We start from the raw sequence: 23,154 nt of genomic DNA on the forward strand, positions 1-23,154 counted from the left end.
ATTTAGTCCCCAGTTGGTGGGCTATTCAAGAAGGATTGGGCAGCATGGCCTTGCTGGAGGTGTATCACTGGAGGACTTAAGGTTTTAAAAGCCCATACCATCCCTAGCTTGCTCTCTCTGGCTCATGTTTGTGGATCAAGATGTAAGCTCTCAGTTACTGCTTCAGCACCAAGCCTGCCTGCCTTCAGCCATGCTCCCCACTGTGGAGATCATGGAACCACGAGCCTCAGATTAAGTGCTTTCTTTTATACGTTTTCTTGGTCATGGTGATAGAAAGTAACTAAGGCAGATGGGAAGGAAAAGAAAGAAATCCAGGCCTGGTTACTCACAGGTGGAATCCCATAACTTGGGAGCCTGTGGCAGGAGGAATGCCATGAGTTTCAGGCCAGCTTGGGCTACAGGGTAAGGACCATGTCTCAAACCACTAACAGGAAGGAAAGGGGCCAGTGAGAAGGCTCTGTGGGGAAAGAACCTTGCACTCAAGCCTGACAACCTGAGTTAATCCCTGGGACCATGTGGGAAAAGGAGCAAACCAGCTCCCTAAAGTCGCCCTCTTACTGTAAATCCCACCGAACAACAAGAGAGACTAAGCCGGGCAGTGGCGGCGCATGCCTTTAATCCCAGCATTTGGGAGGCAAAGCCAGGTGGATCTGTGTGAGTTCGAGGCCAGCCTGGGCTACCAAGTGAGTCCCAGGAAAGGTGCAAAGCTACACAGAGAAACCCTGTCTCGAAAAACCAAAAAAAAAAAAAAAGAATAGAGACTATTACCCAAATTCTTTTAGTCGAATTAAGCAAGCTTTATTTTCTGTCAGACAGGACTGTCTCTCTAAAGCGGGCTTTGAAAAAGTAGCATTGAGCACAGGAGAACATGGAGCTTATATGGATCAGGACTGCAGGACCGGGAGGGGGACCCAAGGGTTTTTAATTACACAGGAACTTGGCAGAACATCTTATCAGTGTGGGGGTCGGGGTATAGGGTGGGAAACATGTCAAATTCCAGAAAATGGATCAAGACCTGGAAAATAAGAATGAACTTATTTTGACCTTGTAGCAAGATGGCTTTTCATCTTAAGTTGGAATCAGGCTGGTCCATCACTTACCTGCACACACACACAAAATAAAAAAATAAATAAATGGGGGCTGGAGAGGTGTGTTGTGGAATGTTATTTTAAGGTGTGTTACTTTTGTTTATGTTGCATTTGTTTAACTCTGTGAAGCTGTTACTGTGCCTGTCTAAAACACCTGATGGTCTAATAAAGAACTGGCCAATAGCAAGGCAGGGGAATGGATAGGAGGGACTAACAGGCAGACTATATAGAGGGAGAAATCTGGGAAAAGAAAGACCTAGCAGCCAGAGAAGGAGGAGGACTCTAGGGACCAGACACCCAGCTGCACAACCAGCAATGGAGTAAGACTAAGATTTACAGAAGTAAGAGAACAGGAAGAGCCCAGAGGCAAAAGGTGGAAGTTAAGGAAAGCTGGCCAGAAACTAAGCCAAGCTAAGGCCAGGCATTCATAGGTAATAATAAGCCTCCGTGTGTGAATTTATTTGGGAGCTGGGTGGCGGCCCCCTAAAGGGGCAGAAATAGAAAACAACAGAGATGGCTTGGCAGTTAAGGGCACTAGCCGTTCTTCCAGAGGACCGAGGTTCAGTTCCCAGCACCCACATGGCAGGTCACAACTGGCTGTCACTCCATTTCCAGGGGATCCAATGTCCTCACACAGACATAAATGCAGGCAAAACACCAATGCACATAGAATAAAAAGAAAATAAATAAATGTAAGAAAAAACATTTAAGCTGGGTGTGGTGGCGCACACCTTTAATCCCAGCACTCAGGAGGCAGAGGCAGGCAGATCTCTGAGTTTGAGGCCAGCCTGGGCTACAGAGTGAGTTCCAGGACAGCCAGAGCTGCAAGAGGGACCCTGTCTCATTTTTTTTTTAATTAACCAATTTAAAAAGCATTAAAAGCCAGATGTAGTGGCTCAAACCTGTAATCCAAATACTTAAGAGTTAGCACTCAGGAAGCTGAGAAGTTCAAGATGATGCTTGTGTTTGAGACCAGCTTGAACTACATGAGACCCTGTCTCAAAACAACAAACAAATTAATTTTAGGAGCTGGAGAGATGGCTCAGAAGTTAAGAGCACTTGCTGCTCTTCCAGAGGTCCTAAGTTTAATCCGCAGCACCCACATGGTGGCTGACAACTATCTGCAATGAGATCTGGTGCCCTCTTCTGATGTGCAGTCAGAACACTGTCTATATAATAAATAATAAATCTTTTTTTTTAATTAATTTTAAAATGTCTTGAGCTAGATGTAATTGTTACACCATAGCACTCCAGAGGTTGAACCAGGAGAATGATTTTTGGAAAGGGCTGTTGATGAAGCCCTGTTTACCATCCGCCCACACTACACACACACATACACACACACACACACACACACACACAAAAAAAAAAAAAAAAAAAGTGGTGATCCTATTCTTTTTCCTGGCATCATAGGAACAATTGTTTACTAACCAGCATTTACTGAATGGCTATGGCATTCTGCAAGGCACTGAGCTACAACATGGACGGAGACACGCTGCCTCCATCACACACTCAACCATGGTTGAGGAAACATTCATGACATCAGAAGGAAGAGCAAATATGGGGTACTTAAGACCTATGACAGAGTGACCTAGCCTAGTCTATAACAAAGAAGGCTACCCTGAGACTGTTTACACCAACCAGAAGGGGCGATGGAAGAGGAAACGGTAAAATGTGCTGGCAGAGGCAAGAGGGACCAGACTGAGAGAGGAACCACAGGATGAGGCTCGAAGGCCAGGCAGCCCTCATCCGTAAACACTGTCAAGCTTCTCATGGTGTTTGCCGATGTCACAACACCGACGTCACATCACTAAAGCAGGTCACCTGGTCAAAGCCAGAGTTAAGGTGGGCAAGGACTTCACAGCTATGAATAACAACAGACTGGGCTTGCTGTGGGCCATTAATGGGACAACCCGCCACGGAGACCCCAAAGAGAGGATGAACGTGGTGTGAAGAGCAGCTTTGAGGTCTCGGCATGAGCGATGTCAGGAGCGGAAGAACCATTCCCTGGAACTCAGGACTCTAGAGAAGGAGAAATGAGACTCCACCTAGTCCCTGCCCGGGAGGAGCTGACACCTAGAGTGGGTTGAGCTTGCCTGGGAGCCTGGGCGGCTCAATAGAAGAGCTGTAGCCTCGCATGCACTGGCCGGCCCAGATTTGATGTTCACAGGAGAGACGGGTAAAAACAACCCGAACAGAAAGCATGGAACACAACCCTACCACGCGCAGAATGCACAGCAGTGTGACAAGGACAGCAGAAGCGCTACTGCTTGTGATGCCCCCCAGTCACCACGAGTACAGTAGTTATCTATCGACCGGCCCAGTGTCTTCTCTAGGTCCATCACCTCTTCCTCTATCCAGGAGCTCATCACTTCCTGACATAGTGGTCCTCTCGGCCACTCTCTAATTCACACTCCACACTGATGTCCAGAGGGATTGTCCTAGAACACAGATCCGGGGTGGAGAGCAGGGATGTGGCTCCGTTGGTCGACTGCTCGCTTAACCTGCACAAAACCTGGGTTTGCTCTCCAGCGTCAGTCACATAAACAGGGTGTGATAAGCACGCCTGCCATCCCAGCATCTGGGTCAAAGCGAGAGACCAAATTCAAGATAAGCTCTAGCTGCACAAGACCCTGACTCAAAAGAACAAAACTATGAAACAGCCAGGCGTGGTGGCGCACGCCTTTAATCCCAGTACTCGGGAGGCAGAGGATCTCTGAGTTCAAAGCCAGCCTGGTCTACAAAGTGAGAAACCCTGTCTTGAAAAAACAAACCAAGCAAACCACAAAAAAAATCTATGAAATAAAACACAAAATTAATCTGAGGGAGCTGTGGACAGAGCTCAGTGGTAGAACACTTGCCTCACGTGTTAAGTAAGCACTCCAACACTGAGCTGCCCCTATGGCTCCCAGGAACTCCAGTCTTTAAACATGACAGGATCTCTCCTGCCCCTAGCTTTATATACATACACCATGTTCTTTCAGATTTTCCTCATCACTGAACGAAATGCTGTCTCCAGGGAGCCTGGGAATTCCCTGTCCTTCTCTGCTCCCAGTCTGAAGTAAGCATTCTGAGCCTCGGGTGGTAGCATGTCCTGTAATCTCTGACAGGAGGCAGAGGCAGGAGCAATCCGAGGCCTGGGACAGCTGGTCAGTTCCAGCCAGCGGGATGTGAGACTTTGTTTCAAAAGGAGGAAAAGAAAGAAAGGGCCGGCCACAGGTCTTTAACCCAGCACTCAGGAGGCAGAAGAAGGTGGGTATCTGCAAGTTTGAGGCCAGCCAGGGTTATGCAATGAGACCCTGTCTCAAAAAGAAGTGAAAGAAAGGGAGAGACAGACAGACAGACAGACAGACAGACAGACAGACAAAGAGGTAAACTGGCTTAGCAGGTAAAGGTGCTTGATGATGACCTGAGTTCAATCCCCAAGCCCAGTGTGTTGGGAAGAGGTAACTGAGCCCCACATAGGTGCTAATACACAGGTCCCCACCACCACATGCACACACATTTTAAATTTAAAATAATAATAATGCACCATTTAAATCTTTGGAGTGCCTGACTGTCATGTATATAAAGATAAGTGAAGCTGAGAAAAGGCCCCAAAAGACTGACTCATTGTGACAACTGACTCATTGAAATTTTATATACAAAACTGAAAATTTATATACAAAAATGTCCCCATGCATTTGCTTTCTGCCCATTTTTGGAATTATAGGCCATTACAGGAAAGAATTTTAGGTTTTGCCAGGCCCAATTTCTCATTAATAAAGGACGTAGGAGGTGAGCTTTTTGCTCGGAGACTATGACAAGGTCAGTGCAAACCCAGGATTCTCTGTGTGTACTTCCTCCTTCAGCATTTTCTCTCCACAAAAAAACGCCATTTGGAAAACACGGAGGCGGACTTCAGTTTTCTGGAGCCAGCTTTGCAGAGCTCTTCCTGTTTCTCACAGTGTTTCCCCGCTTTAGGCCATCAGACCCTTAAAGTGCATCAGATGAAGGGGACGGTGCTAATCGCGGTCAGCTTCGTGGGCTATTCAGGGAAGAAAAGCACGGAGGTGAGTGGGAAAAACGACGGAAGTAGTCTAGATTAGGGCCTGGCAGCGCACGCCTACCATCCTAGCCTGGGCTACTCGGTGAGACCCTATCCCCAAACTCAGTGGTTTAAAAAGAGAGGGAGAGCCGGGCGGTGGTGGCGCACGCCTTTAATCCCAGCACTCGGGAGGCAGAGGAAGGGGGATCTCTGTGAGTTCGAGGCCAGCCTGGTCTACAGCGTGAGATCCAGGAAAGGCACAAAGCTACACAGAGAAACCCTGTCTCGAAAAACCTAAATAAAAAAGAAAAAAAAGAGAGAGGGAGAGACCACACAGGTGGATGGGCAGGGAAAGGGGGTCTAGGAAGAGTTGGGGGGTTGGATATGAACAAAATATGCTGTATGAAATTCCCAAAGAACTAATAAAAATAAGAGTGGGACAGCAGTGGCGCACGCCTTTAATCCCAGCACTCGAGAGGCAGGCGGATTTCTGTGAGCTCGAGGCCAGCCTGGTCTACAGAGTGAGTTCCAGGACAGCCAGAGCTGTTACACAGAGAAACCCTGTCTCAAAAACAACAACAAACAACAATAATAATAACAACAGTAATAAATAAATAAAAGAAGGGGAGGAAGGAAAGGGAGAAAAGGGGAAGAAATAGAATTAACTCAAATTTAAAGCTCCTCTCTAGAAGTCATTAGCTGGGATTTTCTCCACGGATCAGTCTCTGCTGTCCTCTGTGCTCACTTCCTGGTTAGGAAATTTCCAACTCGCCAAGATCTGCAGTCGTGGAGTTGCTCCTAGTAGAGGACGTCACAGTACAGCCTGATAATGCCACCATCTATAGCCATCCTGACGTGAAGGTGAGGTACACAGGCCAAAGAGGGAGGGGTCTCCTGTGGTGAGGCAGCAAGAGACTTCACTGCTGTTAAAAATCAAACACACATATTGGGCTGGAGAGACGGCTCAGCGGTTAAGGGCACTGGCTGCTCATCCAGAGGACCCCGGGTTCAATTCCCAGCACCCACATGGCAGCTCACAGCTGTCTGTAACTCCAGTTCTAGGGGATCTGATACCTTCACACCAATGCACATAAAATAAATTTAAAGAAATTATTTTAAACACACACATACACACACACACACATACACACACACACACACACACACACACACGCACGCACGCACGCACGCACGCACGCACGCACGCACGCACAACATGAAGGATGAGCTGCAGCGTCCTTTTGGCTGTACACTCCTCTTTTGTTAGGTAGAAGTCATCTTCTTCAGGCTATAAACCAAAAAGAATGGAGCATTGTTTGTCTGATTTTTCTGTAGGAAATATTTCACCTTGTGGAAGGGTCTGGCTACTTTCTAGTCAACAGCAGTGAGCAAGATATGGTCACCATCACATACATGGAAGCAGAAAGCTCCGTCCAGGTGGGTTGGTGAGGTCTCCAGACTGAAGGTCTCAGGTCAAAGCGCTTTTTTGTGTTTGTTCACTTTTTTGGTCTTGGTTTGGTTTTTTGAACTTTTTATCATATTAGTGCGTGTGTGTGTGTGTGTGTGTGTGTGTGTGTGTGTGTATGTGTGGATGGACTACAGTCCATTGTGTGGAGGTTGGAGGACACCCTGTAGGAGTCAGGCACAGACTATCAGCCTTGGCAACCAGCACCTCCATGTCTTTTCGGCCCTAGTTTTTTTGAGACAGGGTCTCAAAAAGCCCAGGATGGCATGGAAGGTATTATGAAACCAAGGCTGACCTTAAACTCCTGATCCGTGTGACTCTGGCGCCTCCCACCATGTCCAACCCCAAACCCTCTTTCTCTCCATTGTATGGAGTATATGGTTTACATATGGCCATTTCAGTGCAAGTGTATGATGGAGGCCCTTCCTAGCCCCCTCCTGTGGTCTACTTTGCCTCTGAGACAGTTTTGTGTACATGTATGGTTCTATGCATCTACACACAATCCAGGACTCACAAGTGAGAGGAAACGTGCAGTATTTCTCTTTCTGAGACTCACTTAATGTGAAGGTCTCCATTTGTATCCATTTTAATGCAAATGACAAGACTTGGTTCTTCATTGTGGCTGAAAAATTCCACAGTGTACACACACCACATTCTCTTTATTCCTCTATTGCTCAGTACCAAGGCTGGTTCCATAACTCAGCTACTGTGAACTGTGCTGCTGTAAACATGGACACACAAATGTCTGTGACAGGGACCTGGAGTTCTTTGGGTAAATACCCAGGGGTGTTATAGCTGAGTCATATAGTAGGTCCATTTTTAGGTTTGTTTGGTTTTTATTTTTATTTTGAGACAGGGTCTCACTGTGTAGCCCTGGGTAGCCTGGAACTTGCTGTATAGACCTGGCTAGTCTTGAACTCACAGAGGTTGGCCTACCTCTGCCTGCTGAGTGCTGAGATTAAGGTATGAACTACTATGCCTGGATCTTTACAGTGTTTTAAAGTTCTCATTACAGAGGTCTTTTGTAGCTGGTCTTTCTTTGGACTGCCAGCTCCCAAATAATGACATGGAGACTTCTTTTTTTTTTTTAAGATTTTTTTTTTTTTGCACGTTTGCCTGCATGCCAGAAGAGGGCACCAGATCTCATTATAGATGGTTGTGAGCCACCATGTGGTTGCTGGGAATTGAACTCAGGACCTCTGGAAGAGCAGTCAATGCTCTTAATCTCTGAGCCATCTCTCCAACCCCAGAGACTTCTTATTAATTATGAAAGCTTGGTCTTAGCTTAGGCTTGTTCCCAACTAGCTCTTTTAAGTTAAATTAACCCATTTATATTCATCTATGTTCTGCCACGTGGCTTATTACCTCTCTTCCATACTGTGTATCTGAATTGCTCCATGTCTCCCTGGCAAAACCCACCTCTCTTTTTCCCAGAGTTCCTATCTCTTCCTGGAAGTCCCACCTATTCTCTCCAGCCTAGCTATTGGCTGTTTAGCTCTTTATTAAACCAATCAGAAGGTACCTTGGAAGTGACACATCTTCACAGTGCACAAAAAGATTATCCCACAACAGTCTTTAACTTCCTTAGCTAGATATATTCTGAGGTTTTTTTTTTTTTGTTTGTTTGTTTATTTCTAACAGATCTTGTCTCAAGTTTATTTGTGAAAACAATACAGGACATGAGCCACATGGAAACTGTGTGCCTGTGGGTGGGTTGAGGATCACATCAGCTACCTGTGAACAGTGAGGGGTGTTCATGTCAGTCCATCAGTCTTCACATTGGCAGACAGAGGCCTTTACTTTGGGGTTTATACAGGGACTTAGGGTCTTCACAGGGGCCTGGAAATATTTGGGAGCCTGAACTGGAGCAGAAGGAGGTTTCTCAGCCTTGGTTTGGTCCTTGGCTTTGGTTGGCAGAGTCTTGAATGCCTGGCCGTGTAACCGTGAATCCCATTTTCCATTTTTGCAATGAAGTCATTGGACTGGACTGAGCTTGTAGTTGGGACCCTTCAGCATTTGGGACTTGCCCTCTTTAGGCTCGACAAGAACCTGGGTGCCTTAGTACCTTCTCTCACGCCTTCACATTCTTTGCCTGCATCTTCTTCAGGACCTTCGTGTGCTTCTTAGCAAAATGCATGTTCCTTAGAAACTCGGGCATTATCCCCCTTTTGAGATTCCTATCTTTCTGGCTAGAGAGTGTAGAGGCTTTCTTGGACTACCAACCCCCAAAACATGACATGGAAACTTATTATTAATTATGAATGCTCAGCCTAAGCTTAGGCTTTTTCTTAGCTAGCTTTTTAACTTAAATTAACCCATTTCTATTAATCTATGTGCTGCCCCAAGGCTTGTATACCTCATCTACATATTGTCCATCCTGCTTTCCTGTTTCCTCCGTGTCTGATTGGCAGGCCCCTGGCTGGCTGGGTGGTTCCCATTTTCTCTCTGCCCACCAGTCTATACATCCTCTGCCTAGTTATTGGCCACCCAGCTTTTTATTAGACCAATCAAGTGCCTTGGGCAGGCAAGGTGAAACAGCAACACACTTTACATAATTAAACAAACGCAGCATAAATAAATGCAGCACATCTTTACATAGTTAAACTAGTATTCCACAACAAGAGAGATGGCTAAGTGGCTAAGAGCACTAGCTGCTCTTTCAGAGGACCTGGGTTCGATCCCCAACATCCACATGTTGGCTCAGAACTGTCTGTAACTCCAGTTCCAGGGATCCTCTGGCCTCTGAAGCTTATACGTCACATGACAATTTATCAATATAATTTACATCATTGCTATTATCATGAAGGAATTTTGGGTTTTGTCAAATGTGTTTTCTACATCTACTGAAATAATCATGTGATCTCTGTCCTGAGTCTATGTAGATTCTATATGACATTTATTAACTTTTGTACATGGAACCAGCCCTGCGTCTCTGGAATGAAGCCAGTTTGATTACAGGAAACAATCTTTTTTTATTGTTGTTGTTTTGTTTTTCATTTTTCAAGACAAGGTTTCTCTGTCTAACAATCCTGGCTGTCCTAGAACTCACTTTGTAGACCAGACTGGCCTCAAATTCAGAGATCCCCCTGCCTCTGTCTCCTGAGTGCTGGGATTAAAGGCGTGCGCCACCACCGCCCGGCCTTATTTGTTTTTAATAAAATGTTTTATTTTACTAGTTTTTAAATTATGTGTGTATACATGTGTCAATGTGTGGGTTTATACACATGAGTGCAAGTGGCCACCAGGGCCAGAGAAAGGCATCTGGTCCCCTGGAGTTTGAATTGCAAGCGGCTGTGAACCATGCCATAAGGGTGGGGGAATCGAACTGGGGTCCTCAGGTACAAAGACAGAAGCCAGATGTCCATCCGTTTTCACCACCACCCCCTGCAGTCATAGCACATTCATATTTGATTTTCTCTGTGGAATCTGTTCCCTGCTGATGACTAAGAAGCTGGAGGTGTGTGTTAGAGTTTGTATAACTCAAGCCCCTTAACCTCTGCTTAGGTCTGTAGTGTTTGCCTCTCACCGAACACCATCTTCTTCTAGGTAGTTCCAGTACATCCTGGATTCCTAACCTTGGAAGTGTATGACCTGTGCTTGGCTTCCCTGGATCCAGCCATGGCCAGGCTCAGGGTATCAGACATACAGGAAGTGGAGCTGGATTTGATTGACAAGGTGAGAATAGATTTAAGTCGGGAATGATGCAAACTTATTCACTCCCCCAGCACATTTAACAGGCTCTCCTCAACTACAGTTCTTACAAGACCTTAGACTAAAAAAGGAAACGCCAGCCTTTAAAGACCACCATTCTTGGGCTGGAGAGATGGCTCAGAGGTTAAGAGCACTGACTGCTCTTCTAGAGGTCCTGAGTTCAATTCCCAGCAACCACATGGTGGTTCACAACCACCCATAATGAAATCTGGTGCTGTCTTCTGGCCTGCTAGGACACATGTAGGCAGAACACTGTATACATAATAAATAAATCTAAAAAAAAAAAAAGAAGAATTAAATGTTAAAAAAATAAATAGAGTACCATTCTTGCTGGGTGGTAGTGGCACACGACTTTAATCCCAGCACTTGGGAGGCAGAGGCAGGTGGATCTCTGTGAGTTCGAGGATAACCTGGTCTACAGAGTGAGTTCCAGGACAGGCTCCAAAGCTACACAGAGAAACCCTGTCTCAAAAAACAAACAAACTGAAAAGCAAAGAGCACATTCTCAATGGTCACTTTGGCCATTGTCTGCTCTCACTTCTCAGGAGTCTACTCTTTACAATCAACGACCTATCACTGCACAAAAACCAAACCAAACCAAACAAAAAACACCGTTCCAAAATTAAACATGATGAAAATCAAGATAAATGAAATAGGTATTTTTTTTAGGAGGCTGGGTTGTCTTATTGTTTGTTTGTTGATACAGAGTCACACTCTATACCCCAGGCTGGCCTTGAACTCACAGAGATCCACCTGCTTCTACATCCCGAGTGCTGGGATTAAGGGCATGAGCCACCACCACCCCGATGACTTAAATTTTCTTTTTAAAAAAAAGAGTAACCCCAGCACTCAGGAGGCAGAATCAGGCAGATTTCTGTGAGTCCAAAGCTGACCATTTCTACATAATGAGCTTCAGGCCAGCCTGGGCCACACAGTGGGAGAGGGGCGAAGAGGAGAGACGGAGACAAAGATAGACAGCTGGATGGCTCACTGGGTAAGGCTGCCTACTGCCGAGCCTGAGGACCTCACTCAATCCCAGGACCCACACGGTGGTAGGAGAGGACTAACTCCTGCAAGTTGTCCCCTGACCTCCCTAGCACATTATGGTATGTACACACACACACACACACACACACACACACACACACACACACACGAATAAATGGAATTTGAAAGAAAGAAAGGTATGAATGAATCCAATGAGGGGTGGTTGGTGGGGGTCAAGGACCATTGATCAGAAGCCTACCAGGAACATCGGGATGCACAGGAATTTCTGCCCCCTCAGAAACTTAGTCTGTCCTTGCTCGATGGAATGCATATGCTTCATGCTGCTTTTTCTCAATGGCTAGGTTGAGATTGGCAAAACTGTGTTAGTGGCTGTGAGGATTCTTGGCTCTTCCAAGTACCCTTTCCGCAACAAGTACTTCAGAAACATGGACGTCAAACTACAGCTGGCGTCTGCCATTGTCACCCTGAGGTAAGGGCCACCCAGTACCTCTCTTCTCCTGAGCTGGTGTACCGACAGTCTCCTTCCTGGTGACCTAGTCAGCCTCCCTGAGTTTAGTCCGATTTCCTTCTGCCCTTTGTGTAGCTTACTCAGTCCATACTCTCTTCCCACAGTCTGAGTCTGTATTCATTCAAGCTGGGTGCTGTGGTACATGCCTGTAACCCCGCATTCAGAAAGCTGAGACACAAAGATCACAGGTTTGAGGCCAGCCTACACTACATAGGACTCACTCACAAAACAAAAATAATGGAACTGGAGAGATTGCTTAGCCGTTAAAGCACTGGTTACTCTTCCAGAGGACCTGGGTTTGATTCCCAGCACCTACATGGTGGCTCACAGCCATCTGTAAGTCCAGTTCTAGGGCATCCAACACCTTCTTCTGGCCTTCTTGGACACCAGACACACAAGTGGTACACAGACATGCACACAAGCAGAAAACTCATATACATAAAATAAAATCATAAAATTAAATATTAAAATTTAAAAAGTCAAGAGCCCTAAATGGCTTGTTTGAGCACTAAAATATATCATTTTTTAAAAATTTTCTAAAACTCTCTTATGTTGGCCAACAAACGTCCTTGGTCCTCTCCTTTGAAAAAGAAGTCACACAAGAATTCCCTGAGCACAGTAGCTTACACCTATTACCCCAGCACTTGGGAGATAAAGACAGGATTATGAGTTCAAGGCCAGCCTCAGTCATATGAGACTCTGTCTCAAAATACAAAGAAAAAAATGCTAGGAAATTTGGTATTCACAATTCCACCACTCTGTTTTTATCACACTTACTCCTTTTTTCAGCCTTAAAAAAGTTTTGCGGGACTAGAGAGATGGCTCAGAGGTTAAGAGCACTGGCTGTTTTTCCAGAGGTCCCGAGTTCAATTCCCAGCAACCACATGATGACTCACAACCATGTCATCTCTAAGAGATGAGATCTAGTGCCCTCTTCTCTGGCCTGCAGGCAGAACACTGTATACATAATAAATAAATAAATCTTAAAAAAAAAAAAAAAGGTTTTGCTCTCAAGGAGCATCTTGTTATTGCAGGAAATTAGTCTTGATTCTGGAGATTCATTTTCTAGAAGGTCCCTGTAGCCAGAATTAGAATATACTAAGCATCTTAGAAAGATGAATTACTGGCCCTTCTCAAAACCAGATCTTAACAGGGCTTAGTGGTTCATGACTTAACCCCAGCATTGGGAGGAAAAGGTAGGAGATCTCTGTGAGTTCCAGGACCAGGACAGCCAGGCCTAAAGAGATAAACTCTGTCTCAAAAAACCAACCAAACAAACAAAAGTACCAGCTCTTTCCCACCAACACCACACGGATCGTTCCAGGTTAATGGAGGATCAGGATGAGTACTCTGAAAACTACATGCTCCGTGCTGTCACTATTGGACAAACCACGCTGGTAGCCGTTGCCACAGACAGGATGGGGAGAAAATTCACATCGGCACCTCGGCACATCGAGGTGAGTAAGCGCTGGCATCCGGATGCACTTCCTCACCTAACATCGTTTATCCCTTTCTGTTCACACATGTTTAGTTTGGGATTTTCCTGTTCGCAATGAACTGTTTTCTTTCCCCCAAGACTAAATAAATATATGGGATACAGTTCTTGTAGAAAATTTAGAAAGCACAAAAAAGTTGAAAGATTTAGGAATGTTGGGGTAAGGTGGATGCAACATAACACCATATATAATGCGTTATGTGTATGTATATATATATATGTATGTATGCATGTATGTATGTATGTGTATGTATATATATATGTATGTATGCATGTATGTATGTATGTATGTATGTATGTATATGTATATATATATATGGGCTGTTGAGACCGCTCAGCTGTAGAAGTCCCTGATATGAAGACCTCATTATCACTTGAGTTCAGTCCCTGGAACGCGCAGTAGAAGAAGAGAATTGAATCCTGAAAGTTGTTCCCTGACTTCCACAAATATGACATGCATACACACACACACACACACACACACACACACACACACACACACACAGCCAGGTGTGGTAGCACACATCTTTAGTCCTAGCACTGGGGAGGCAGAAGGAGGTGGATCTCTATGAGTTTGAGGCTAGGCTGGACTATATAGCAAGTTCCAGGACAGGAGGATTGCAGCAAGTTTGAGACCAGCCTGGTCTATCTAGAGAGTTTAAGACCCCCCCCCCCAAGTGCTTCACAAAGAGACCCTGCCTCAAAAAGCAAACAAACAAAAGTATGTTTTCTGGAACTGGAGAGATGGCTCAGAGGTTAAGAGCCCTGGCTGCTCTTCCAGAGGACCTGAGTTCAATTCCCAGCACCTACATGGTGGCTCACAGCCGTCTGTAATGGGATCTGATATCCTCTCTGGCATTCAGGTGTACATGCAGAGCACCATATACATAAAATAAACGTCTTTAAAAATTTTTTTTAAAGTATGTTTTCTTCCCTTTTTTCTTGTATTCACTTTCTCTCAACTTTTTTCCTTTTTTAAAAATCCTGTGTGTGTTTTGCCTGTGTGTATGTCTGTGTACCATGCAGAAAGTACAGAAATTAGGCCAGAAGACAGTGTCAGATCCACAGGCACTAGAGTTACATGATTATGAGCCACCACAAACCCAGCCAATGCTCTTTTTTCTTTCTTTTTTTGTTTTTGTTTTTGTTTTTTTCGAGACAGGGTTTCTCTCTGTAGCTTTGGAGCCTGTCCTGGAACTCTCTCTGTAGATCAGGCTGACCTCTTTTTTTTTTTTTTTTTTTTCTTTAATTCTTCTCTTATAATACATCCCAACTGCAGTTTCCTCTCCCTCCACAGCTGCCAGCACCCACCACAAGACCCACTCTTTCTCTGTTTCCCTGCAGAAAGAGCAGGCCTCCTAGGGATATCAACCGAACATGACATAACAAGATATAAGAAACCTAGGTACAAACCTCATCTCAAGGCAGGACAAGGCAACCCAGTTGGAAGAAAAGGGTCCCAAGAGGAGGTAAAAGAGTCAGAGACACACCCAGTCCCACTGTTAGGAGTCCCACAAAAACACCAAGCTAAACAACCGTAACATGTATGCAGAGGACCTAGCACAGACCCATGCAGGCCCTGTGGGCCCCTATGAGCCCTGCTCAGTTGATTCTGTGGACTGTGTCCCCTGGTGTCCTTGACCCCTCTGGCTCCTTCTTCCCCCTCTTCTGTGGTGTTCCCCAAGCTACAAAAGGAGGAGACCTGATGGAGGTCTCCCATTTGGCCTCTTTCCGCCCATTGTTTGGCTGTGGGTCTCTGCATCTGCTGCCATCAGCTGCCAGAAGAAGCCTCTCTGGCGACAATTATAGCCAATGTTCTTAACCACTGAGCTATCTCTCTAGGTTCTCCCTTTCTGTCTCTCTCTTGGCATCACATTCCTTAGCTCAGTGATTCTCCTGCCTTGGGCTTCTGAGTACACAATATAGGTGTGTAACAACATTCCCAGCTCTTCCCAGATGGATATTTGTTATGATAGGGTCTCACTCTGTAACCCAGACTGGCCTGAAACTCACTATGTAAACTAGGTTGGCCTTGAACCCAGAGAGATCAACCTACTTCTGCCTTCCAACTCCTGGGATTAAAGACAAGCATAATCATGCCTGGCCTCTTTGAATGTTTTAACATAAATAAGTAATACTACCTTTTTTTCTTCTTGTTTATTTTTGAGATAGTGTCTCATGAATTCTAGGCTGGCTTTGAACACATTATCCTGAGTGCTGAGATTACAGGCATCTGTTACCCAAGTCCCATTTTGTATGGTATGAGGGACTGAACCCAGGGCTTCCTGCATGCTAGGCAAGCACTCTACCAACTGACCTACAGCCCTGGCCCTATCCAAGCTTCTCATCTTAGTCTTTTATAAAATGTTATTTCTCAGGCCTGAGAAGAAGGCTGAGACAGTAAAACGATTGCAGCACAGCATGGGGACCCAAGTGTAACCCCTGTACCCACATAAAAAGCCAGGAATAGCCTGGTGGCGGCGCCATCAGCAGTGGCGGCGGTGGTGGCGCACACCTTTAATCCCAGCACCCGGGAGGCAGAGGCAGGGGATCTCTGTGAGTTCGAGGCCAGCCTGGGCTACAGAGTGAGTTCCAGGACAGGCTCCAAAGCTGCACAGAAAAAGGCTGTCTCAAAAAAACGGAAAAAGAAAGAAAGATGGGGCTAAAGTTGTAGCTTAGTGGTAAAGTGCTTACCTAGCATCTGTAAGACCCCAGGTTCTATACCCAGCATGAAAAAAAAAATAATAATAAGATGGTTTTCAGCTGTACTTTCACATTATTTATTTATTTATTTTTATTTCATGAACATTCTTGTGTTTTGCCTGCATGTACATCTGTGTGAGGGTGTCAGATCCTCTGGAGCTGCAGACAGTTGTGAGCTGTCATGTGGGTGCTGGGATTTGAACTCAGGTCCTCTGGAAGAGCAGCCAGTGCTCTTAACCACTGAGCCATCTCTCAGCCCTCTTATCTTTACATTTTTGAAGCGGGGCAGTATACACCCGAGACCGAGCGGTATTGTTTTCTCTAGTTTATGTTCAAATATTATAAGTATACTCTTAATGTTTTTACATTTACTTCATTTATTTTGTGTGTGAGGGGCACTAATGCCATAGCCAGTATGTGGAGGTCAGAGGAATCGAACTCAGGTTGTTGGGCTTGGTGACAAGTGCCTTTACCTTATAAATATAGTCTTAATGGGTAGGCAGAGTAAGCTGCTTAGACGCTATTGAATTGTTGGCTAGTACAGTCAGACCACCGTGCGTATGTCTGTGTTACCTGTATGTGGACAGTGGCTTTCCTTAGTTCAGGTTACAAACAGCAGGCCCTGTTGTCCTTTTGTGTCCTCTCCAGGTATTTCCTCCATTCAGACTGGTTCCTGAGAAAATGACACTGATTGCAACCAACATGATACAGGTGATCTTTCTTATGGGTTGTTTGGGATTTTAGTTTGGGGTTTCTTTCTTTTTTTTTTTTTTTTTTTTTTTTTTCCGAGACAGGGTTTCTTTGTGTAGCTTTGCGCCTTTCCTGGAACTCACTCGGTAGCCCAGGCTGGCCTCGAACTCACAGAGATCCGCCTGGCTCTGCCTCCCGAGTGCTGGGATTAAAGGTGTGCGCCACCACCGCCTGGCCCTTAGTTTGGGGTTTCTTGAGACAGGGACTTGCTATGTAGCCCAGGCTGGCCTTGAACTCCTGACCACCCTCCAGCCTCGATCTTTCAAGTCCTAGGATTACTTACAGGTGTATGCTGGTAATCGATATCAATCTATATCAATGATATAGATGATTTTTTCATGTTGAGATTTGTTTGTTTTTGTTTTTGTTTTTCAAGACAGGGTTTCTCTGTGTAGCCCTGGCTGTCCTAGAACTAGCTCTGTAGACCAGGCTGGCCTCAAACTCATAGAGATCCACCTGCCTCTAACTCCCAAGTGCTGGGATTAAAGGCGTGCGCCACCACTGCCTGGCTGAGATTTAGTTTATTTTATATGTATGAGTGTTTGGCCTGAGTCTATGTATGTGCACCACATACCATACTCAAGGATGCCAGAAGGGGGCGTCAGGTCCCCTGGAACTGGAGTTAGAGGGTTGTGAGCTGCCTGCCATGTTGGTGCTGAGAACTGAACCTGGTCCTCTGGAAAGGCAGCCAGTGCTCTTAACCACTGAGCCATCTCTCCAGACCCCAACATAGGTACTTTTAAAGCAGAAAACATGATTTGCTCTTTCTCTTTTCCGTGCATACACACCTCCTGTCCTCTCCTGTACCCAGAACAGCTGGGGCTAATGAAGAAGAAAGTTCTCTGATCCATGAGGCATGAGGCATCCACACTCTTGGAGTCCTGTGGGTCATTTGCAGCACACAATTCTTCGACACACATTTGAGTTGATGTGGTGTGTGCTGTCCAGGAAATGGAGGAAGAAGTCAAGTTGCTTGAAAAAAAAAAATGTTGGGAAAAGAGATGTGACTCCTTCCCCACATTGGAGGCGCTCCCGGGTGTGTTTAAACCGCAGATCATGTCTGAAGGTGGCCCCCAGCCCCAGTCTATCATCCACTTCTCCATCAGCAACCAGACTGTGGCCACTGTCAACAGGAGGGGCCAGGTTACAGGGAGCACGGTTGGCACGGCTGTCGTCCACGGCACCATCCAGACGGTGAACGAAGACACCGGCAAAGTCATTGTGTTTTCCCAGGTATTCCGTGCTCGGCTCGGCTCTCCAGCCTTGGGGTCACGGGGACAGGTGAGGAAGAGGATGCCAGCAGACTAGGAATGTCCTCCCAGCTCCCCACATCTGGTACAGAAAACAGGGGGCTCTGGTGGAGAATCCACGGAGTTCTTGGTATTGGTGTTAGATGTGTTCCCTTTCCGGTTAGAACTTTTTTTTTTTTTTTTTTTTTTTTTTTTTTGGTTTTTCGAGACAGGGTTTCTCTGCGTAGCTTTGTGCCTTTCCTGGAGCTCACTTGGTAGCCCAGGCTGGCCTCGAACTCACAGAGATCCGCCTGGCTCTGCCTCCCGAGTGCTGGGATTAAAGGCGTGTGCCACCACTGCCCGGCAAGGGTTAGAACTTTTTTAAAGGACAAAGGCAAAGATACGTGGTCGGGCTTTTTGCTGTTGTTGAACATCAGAAATAGGATAAGGAGCTAGCTGTAAGCATCTCTGTCAGCCACAGGAACTCCCCTAGCCTAAGCTTGCTCTCCTCTTGTTGAGCAGGATGAAGTCCAGATTGAGGTTGTGCAGCTGCGGGCTGTTAGGATCCTGGCCGCTGCGACCCGACTCATCACAGCCACGGAGGTCAGTCGTGCAAAGCAAGTGTGCCTGGGGTCCTCCCCCGCTTCGCTCTCCCTCCCCCCCAAACCTGGGTTTATTATTTTTTTTCTAAGATCTATTTATTACTGCCGGGCATCCCTTTAATCCCAGCACTGCAGAGGTAGAGGCAGGCAAATCTCAGTGAGTTCAAGGCCGGCCTGGTCTACAAAGCGAGTTGGAGGACAGTCAAGGCTGTTACACAGAGAAACCCTGTCTCAAAAAACCAGAGAGAGAGAGAGAGAGAGAGAGAGAGAATTTATTTTTATTCTGTGCATATGGGTGTTTTCCCACATGTGTGTCTGTGTAGCACATGTATGGAAGGCAGAAGAAGGCACTGGATCCCTGGAACTGGAGTTAGAGACAGTTGTAAGCCACCACGTGGGTGCTGGGAATGGAGCCTGGGTCCTGCTGAGGAGAACCCAGTGCTCTCAATGGCTGAGCTGTCTCTTTAGCTCCTATGTGCATGTTTTCTTGATACAGAGTCTTGCTATGTAGCCCTGGCTGGCCTGAAACCAAGAAAATCCTTGTGCCTCAGCCTCCAAAATTGTGGGATTCCAGGTATGTGCCACCATGCCCAACTCTGAGGTTGGAATGAGAGCCATGTTCTGGGCTCACTATTCTGATAATGCTAGGTAAGCAGGGGATATAGCACAATCCCACACTTTCTTTTCAGATGCCAGTCTATGTCATGGGGGTGACCAGTACCCAGACTCCTTTCTCCTTCAGCAATGCCAGCCCCATGCTCACTTTCCACTGGTCCATGAGCAAAAGGGATGTGCTGGATCTGGTACCCAGGCATTCAGAGGTAGGAACTTATCTGTTTATTGTATTGACATGGGAGGTTTGTTTTGTTTTGTTTTGTTTTCCAGGACCAAACCCAGGGCCTTGCACTTGCTAGGCAAGTGCTCTCCTACTGAGCTAAATCCCCAACCTCGACATGGGAGTTTTAAGATTTATTTTTAATTTTTTTTTTTTTTTTTGGTTTTTCGAGACAGGGTTTCTCTGTGTAGCTTTGTGTCTTTCCTGGAGCTCACTTGGTAGCCCAGGCTGGCCTCGAACTCACAGAGATCCGCCTGGCTCTGCCTCCCGAGTGCTGGGATTAAAGGCGTGCGCCACCAACGCCCGGCTATTTTTAATTTTTAATAAGAGGTATATAATGTGTGCAGGTGTCCTTGGAGGCAAGAAGGATCAGCCCCATCACAGGCAGGTGTGAGCTGCGGTCCTCTGCAAGAGCAAGTGCTCTTACCTGCTTCCCTCTGGCCCTTCACCCCCCACAATGTTTTTGGACAGGGTTCCACTATTTAGTACTGCCTGTCCTGGAACTCACTGTGTAGACCAGGTTGGCCGAAAACTTGCAGCGATCCTCCTGCCTCTGCTTTCTGAGTACTGGGATTACAGGTGCACCATCATGTCTGGCCTCCCTTAGGAACCATTTTGTTGTCTTATGACTTGTTCATTCTTTCATTGATTAGGCCTAAAGTGACATAATTTTATTCATGCAAAAGTTTATCACTTAACTGGGCAGTGGTGACGCACACATTTAATTCTAGCACTTGAGAGGCAGAGGCAGGTGGATCTCTGTAAGTTTGAGGCCAGCCTGGTCAACAGAGTGAGTTCCAGGACAGCCAGAGCTACACAGTAAAACCCTATCTACAAAAACCCAAAAAAGGGGGGGAGGGGAAGTTTATCATTTAAATGTAGAAGCATAAAAATTAGTTTATTTGTACTTCAAATGAAAGATAAAAATCAGAAAATAAAATAAAATAAAAGTAATAGATGTGTCCTGTTACCTGAATTTATTTTTGCCTAGGAATTTATAATTCAATCTGAAATGATGTAAATGTCAGTTTTTCTTTTCTAGATTTTTTTTTTTTTTGAGGCAGGATTTTCATGTGTAGTCCTGGCCATCCTGGAACTTGCTCTGTAGACCAGGCTGGCTTCAAACTCAGAGATCCACCTGCCTCTGCCTCCTGAGTACTGAAATTAAAGGTGTGCACCACCTCTGCCTAGATCTCTTCCAGATTTGTGAGCGTTCAAATCTGAAATCTGAGACTCTGAATTTTCAGTCTCTTCTGTTTGCTGAGGACATTTCATGGCCTGGTTACGTCAATTAAGTGTCTCGAGAGCCTTAATGCTTTCATAACATCTATAAGTGCAAGCATGAGGTCCTGACTTTGGAGTCTCAGTATCGATGTAAAAAGCCGCAGTGTTGGGGCCTCTGGCCAGCTACTCTAGTCCAACTGAAGAGCTCCCGTTTCAGTAAGAAATCCTGTCTTGCTGGGTGATGTTGATGCAAGCCTTTAATCCCAGAACTCGGGAAGTAGAGGCAGCTCTGTGAGTTCGAGGCCAGCCTGGTCTACAGAATGAGTTCTAGGATAGTCAGGGCTGTTACATAGAGAAACCTTGTCTGGAAAAAAAAGAAAGAAAGAAAGAAGGGAGGGAGGGAGGGAGGGAGGGAGGGAGGGAGGGAGGGAGGGAGGGAGGAAAGAAGGGAAGGAGGGAGGGAGGAAAGAAAGAAGGGAAGGAGGGAGGGAGGAAGGAAGGAAAGAAAGAAAGAAAGAAGGAAAGAAAGAAAGAAGGAAAGAAAGAAAGGAGGAAAGAAGGAAAGAAAAAGGAAGAAAGAAATCTTGTCTTAACAAATAAGGTGGGGCCGGGCGGTGGTGGCGCACGCCTTTAGTCCCAGCACTCGGGAGGCAGAGGCAGGCGGATCTCTGTGAATTCGAGGCCAGCCTGGGCTACCAAGTGAGTTCCAGGAAAGGCACAAAGCTACACAGAGAAACCCTGTCACGAAAAACCAAAAAAAAAAAAAAAAAAAAATAAGGTGGAAAGCCACTGAGGAAGACGTCCAGCATTGACTTCTGGTTTACACACAATATAGAAGGAGAGAAACAATGGCATAAGTTATCCTGTGACCCACATACGTGTGTGCTCACACACATAAATAAAATAATCACAGTTTAAAAACCACATACACAGATACAGATTTTGAGCCTGTCATACTGAGAGCTGGAACCCCTCCCTCGGTGGCTTGTCAGGTATCATGGATGCTATCCAGCTGCCATGGCAGATGGATCTCCGTTGAGTGCTTTAATGGATGGCTAACCAAACTGCCCTGTCATGGTTGTCTTTGGTCTCTGGTGGATCTGGATGGACATAGAGACAATGAACAATGCAATTTAAGACTATGTCTCTGGCCTGCAGAATTGGCTCAGCAGTTAAGAGCACTCACTGCTCTTTCAGAGGACCTGGGTTTGATTCCCAACACTCACATAGCTGCTCATGACCAGCTCAAGGGGCTCCAACTCCCTCTCCTGGCCTCTGTGGGTACTACATGCAAATGGTGCCCAGACATAGTGCAGGCAAAACATTAATGTGTATAAAATTAAATCTTTTTCTTTGTTTATTTCTGTTGTTTTTGAGACAGGGTTTGTCTGTGTGATATCCCTGGCTGTCCTGGAACTCCCTCTATAAACCAGGCTGGCCTTGGATTTAACAGAAATTTGCCTGCCTCTGCCTCCTAAAGAGTTCTGGGATCAAAGGTGTGAGCCACTACCTCCCAGCAATAAAATTAAATCTTTTTTTTTTTTTTTTTTAAAGACTATCTCTAAGCTGGGTATAATGATGCATGCCTTTGATCTCAGAACTCTTTGGGAGGCAGAGGCAAGCAGGTCTCTGAGTTCTAATCTAGCCTGATCTACATAGCAAATTTCAGAGTATCTATTATTATGTAGCCCTGGCTATCCTGGAACTCATTCTGGCCTTGAACTCAGAGATCCACCTGACTCTGCCTCCCAAATGCTGGAATTAAGTGCTTATGTGGCCACCACCACCACCACCACCACCAGGTTCTACCTTGAACTCTTGATCCTCTTACCTCAGCCCCTTGAGCACCAAGATTACAGATCTGCAGACCACTCCCCTTATGTGGTACTTGGAATGGAACCCAGGCCTCTCTACATGAGAAGCAAGCACAGACCTCCAGCCCAGCCCTCACCTCATGAATGCTTTTTCATTCCCTTTATTGTCTAGGTGTTTCTGCAACTTCCAGCAGAGAACAACTTCGCCATGGTTGTCCACACAAAAGCGGCCGGCAGGACCACGATCAAGGTCACTGTCCGAAGTGAGAGCAGCACCTTTGGGCAGTTTGAGGGGAGTGTGCTGGAACTGTCTGACGAGATTCAGATCCTGGTAAGTGCCCACCTGAATCACATTTCTCTCGGTGCAGCAGATGTGTTGCTGGGCACAGCTCCAATCTGTGAAACTAAGGTCTCTCATGCCTTATCACTGCATTCTAGAAGAAATCCTGAGTGGGGGCTGCAGGGGTGCCCAGAGGGCAAAGTGCTTGCTGCAAAAGCCTGGGAACCTGAATCTGATTCCTAGAACCTACGTGAAAAAGGCAGATATGGCGGTGCACATCTGTAATCCTAGGACCCCTACAAGAGAAGGGAGGCCAAGACTCTGGGCTGGCGCCGAGTCACACGGCAGAAACGAAAAACACCGCCTCAACAAAGCTGGAGTCGAGACCAACTCCAAAAAGCTGTCCTCTCCCTTA

At 46.0% G+C, this 23,154-nt stretch overlaps 1 protein-coding gene across 6 annotated transcripts in view; it reads left to right on the forward strand.

Moving 5' to 3' along the window:
* The window catches only part of Nup210l (nucleoporin 210 like), a 94,682-nt gene that overhangs the window by 48,616 nt on the left and 22,912 nt on the right, over positions 1-23,154 (forward strand). For all 6 annotated transcript variants that reach the window (XM_006976462.4, XM_076573751.1, XM_076573754.1 and 3 more), the window contains 11 exons: positions 5,052-5,140; positions 5,872-5,976; positions 6,451-6,552; positions 10,127-10,255; positions 11,641-11,768; positions 13,132-13,264; positions 16,654-16,716; positions 17,809-17,988; positions 18,507-18,587; positions 19,276-19,407; positions 22,632-22,790. In XM_006976462.4, coding sequence (XP_006976524.2) covers positions 5,052-5,140; positions 5,872-5,976; positions 6,451-6,552; positions 10,127-10,255; positions 11,641-11,768; positions 13,132-13,264; positions 16,654-16,716; positions 17,809-17,988; positions 18,507-18,587; positions 19,276-19,407; positions 22,632-22,790 — 1,301 coding nt within the window. The remainder of the gene's footprint in view (positions 1-5,051; positions 5,141-5,871; positions 5,977-6,450; positions 6,553-10,126; positions 10,256-11,640; positions 11,769-13,131; positions 13,265-16,653; positions 16,717-17,808; positions 17,989-18,506; positions 18,588-19,275; positions 19,408-22,631; positions 22,791-23,154) is intronic.

Source organism: Peromyscus maniculatus, chromosome 6, assembly GCF_049852395.1.
Source record: "Peromyscus maniculatus bairdii isolate BWxNUB_F1_BW_parent chromosome 6, HU_Pman_BW_mat_3.1, whole genome shotgun sequence".
NCBI classification, from domain to species: Eukaryota; Metazoa; Chordata; class Mammalia; order Rodentia; family Cricetidae; genus Peromyscus; species Peromyscus maniculatus.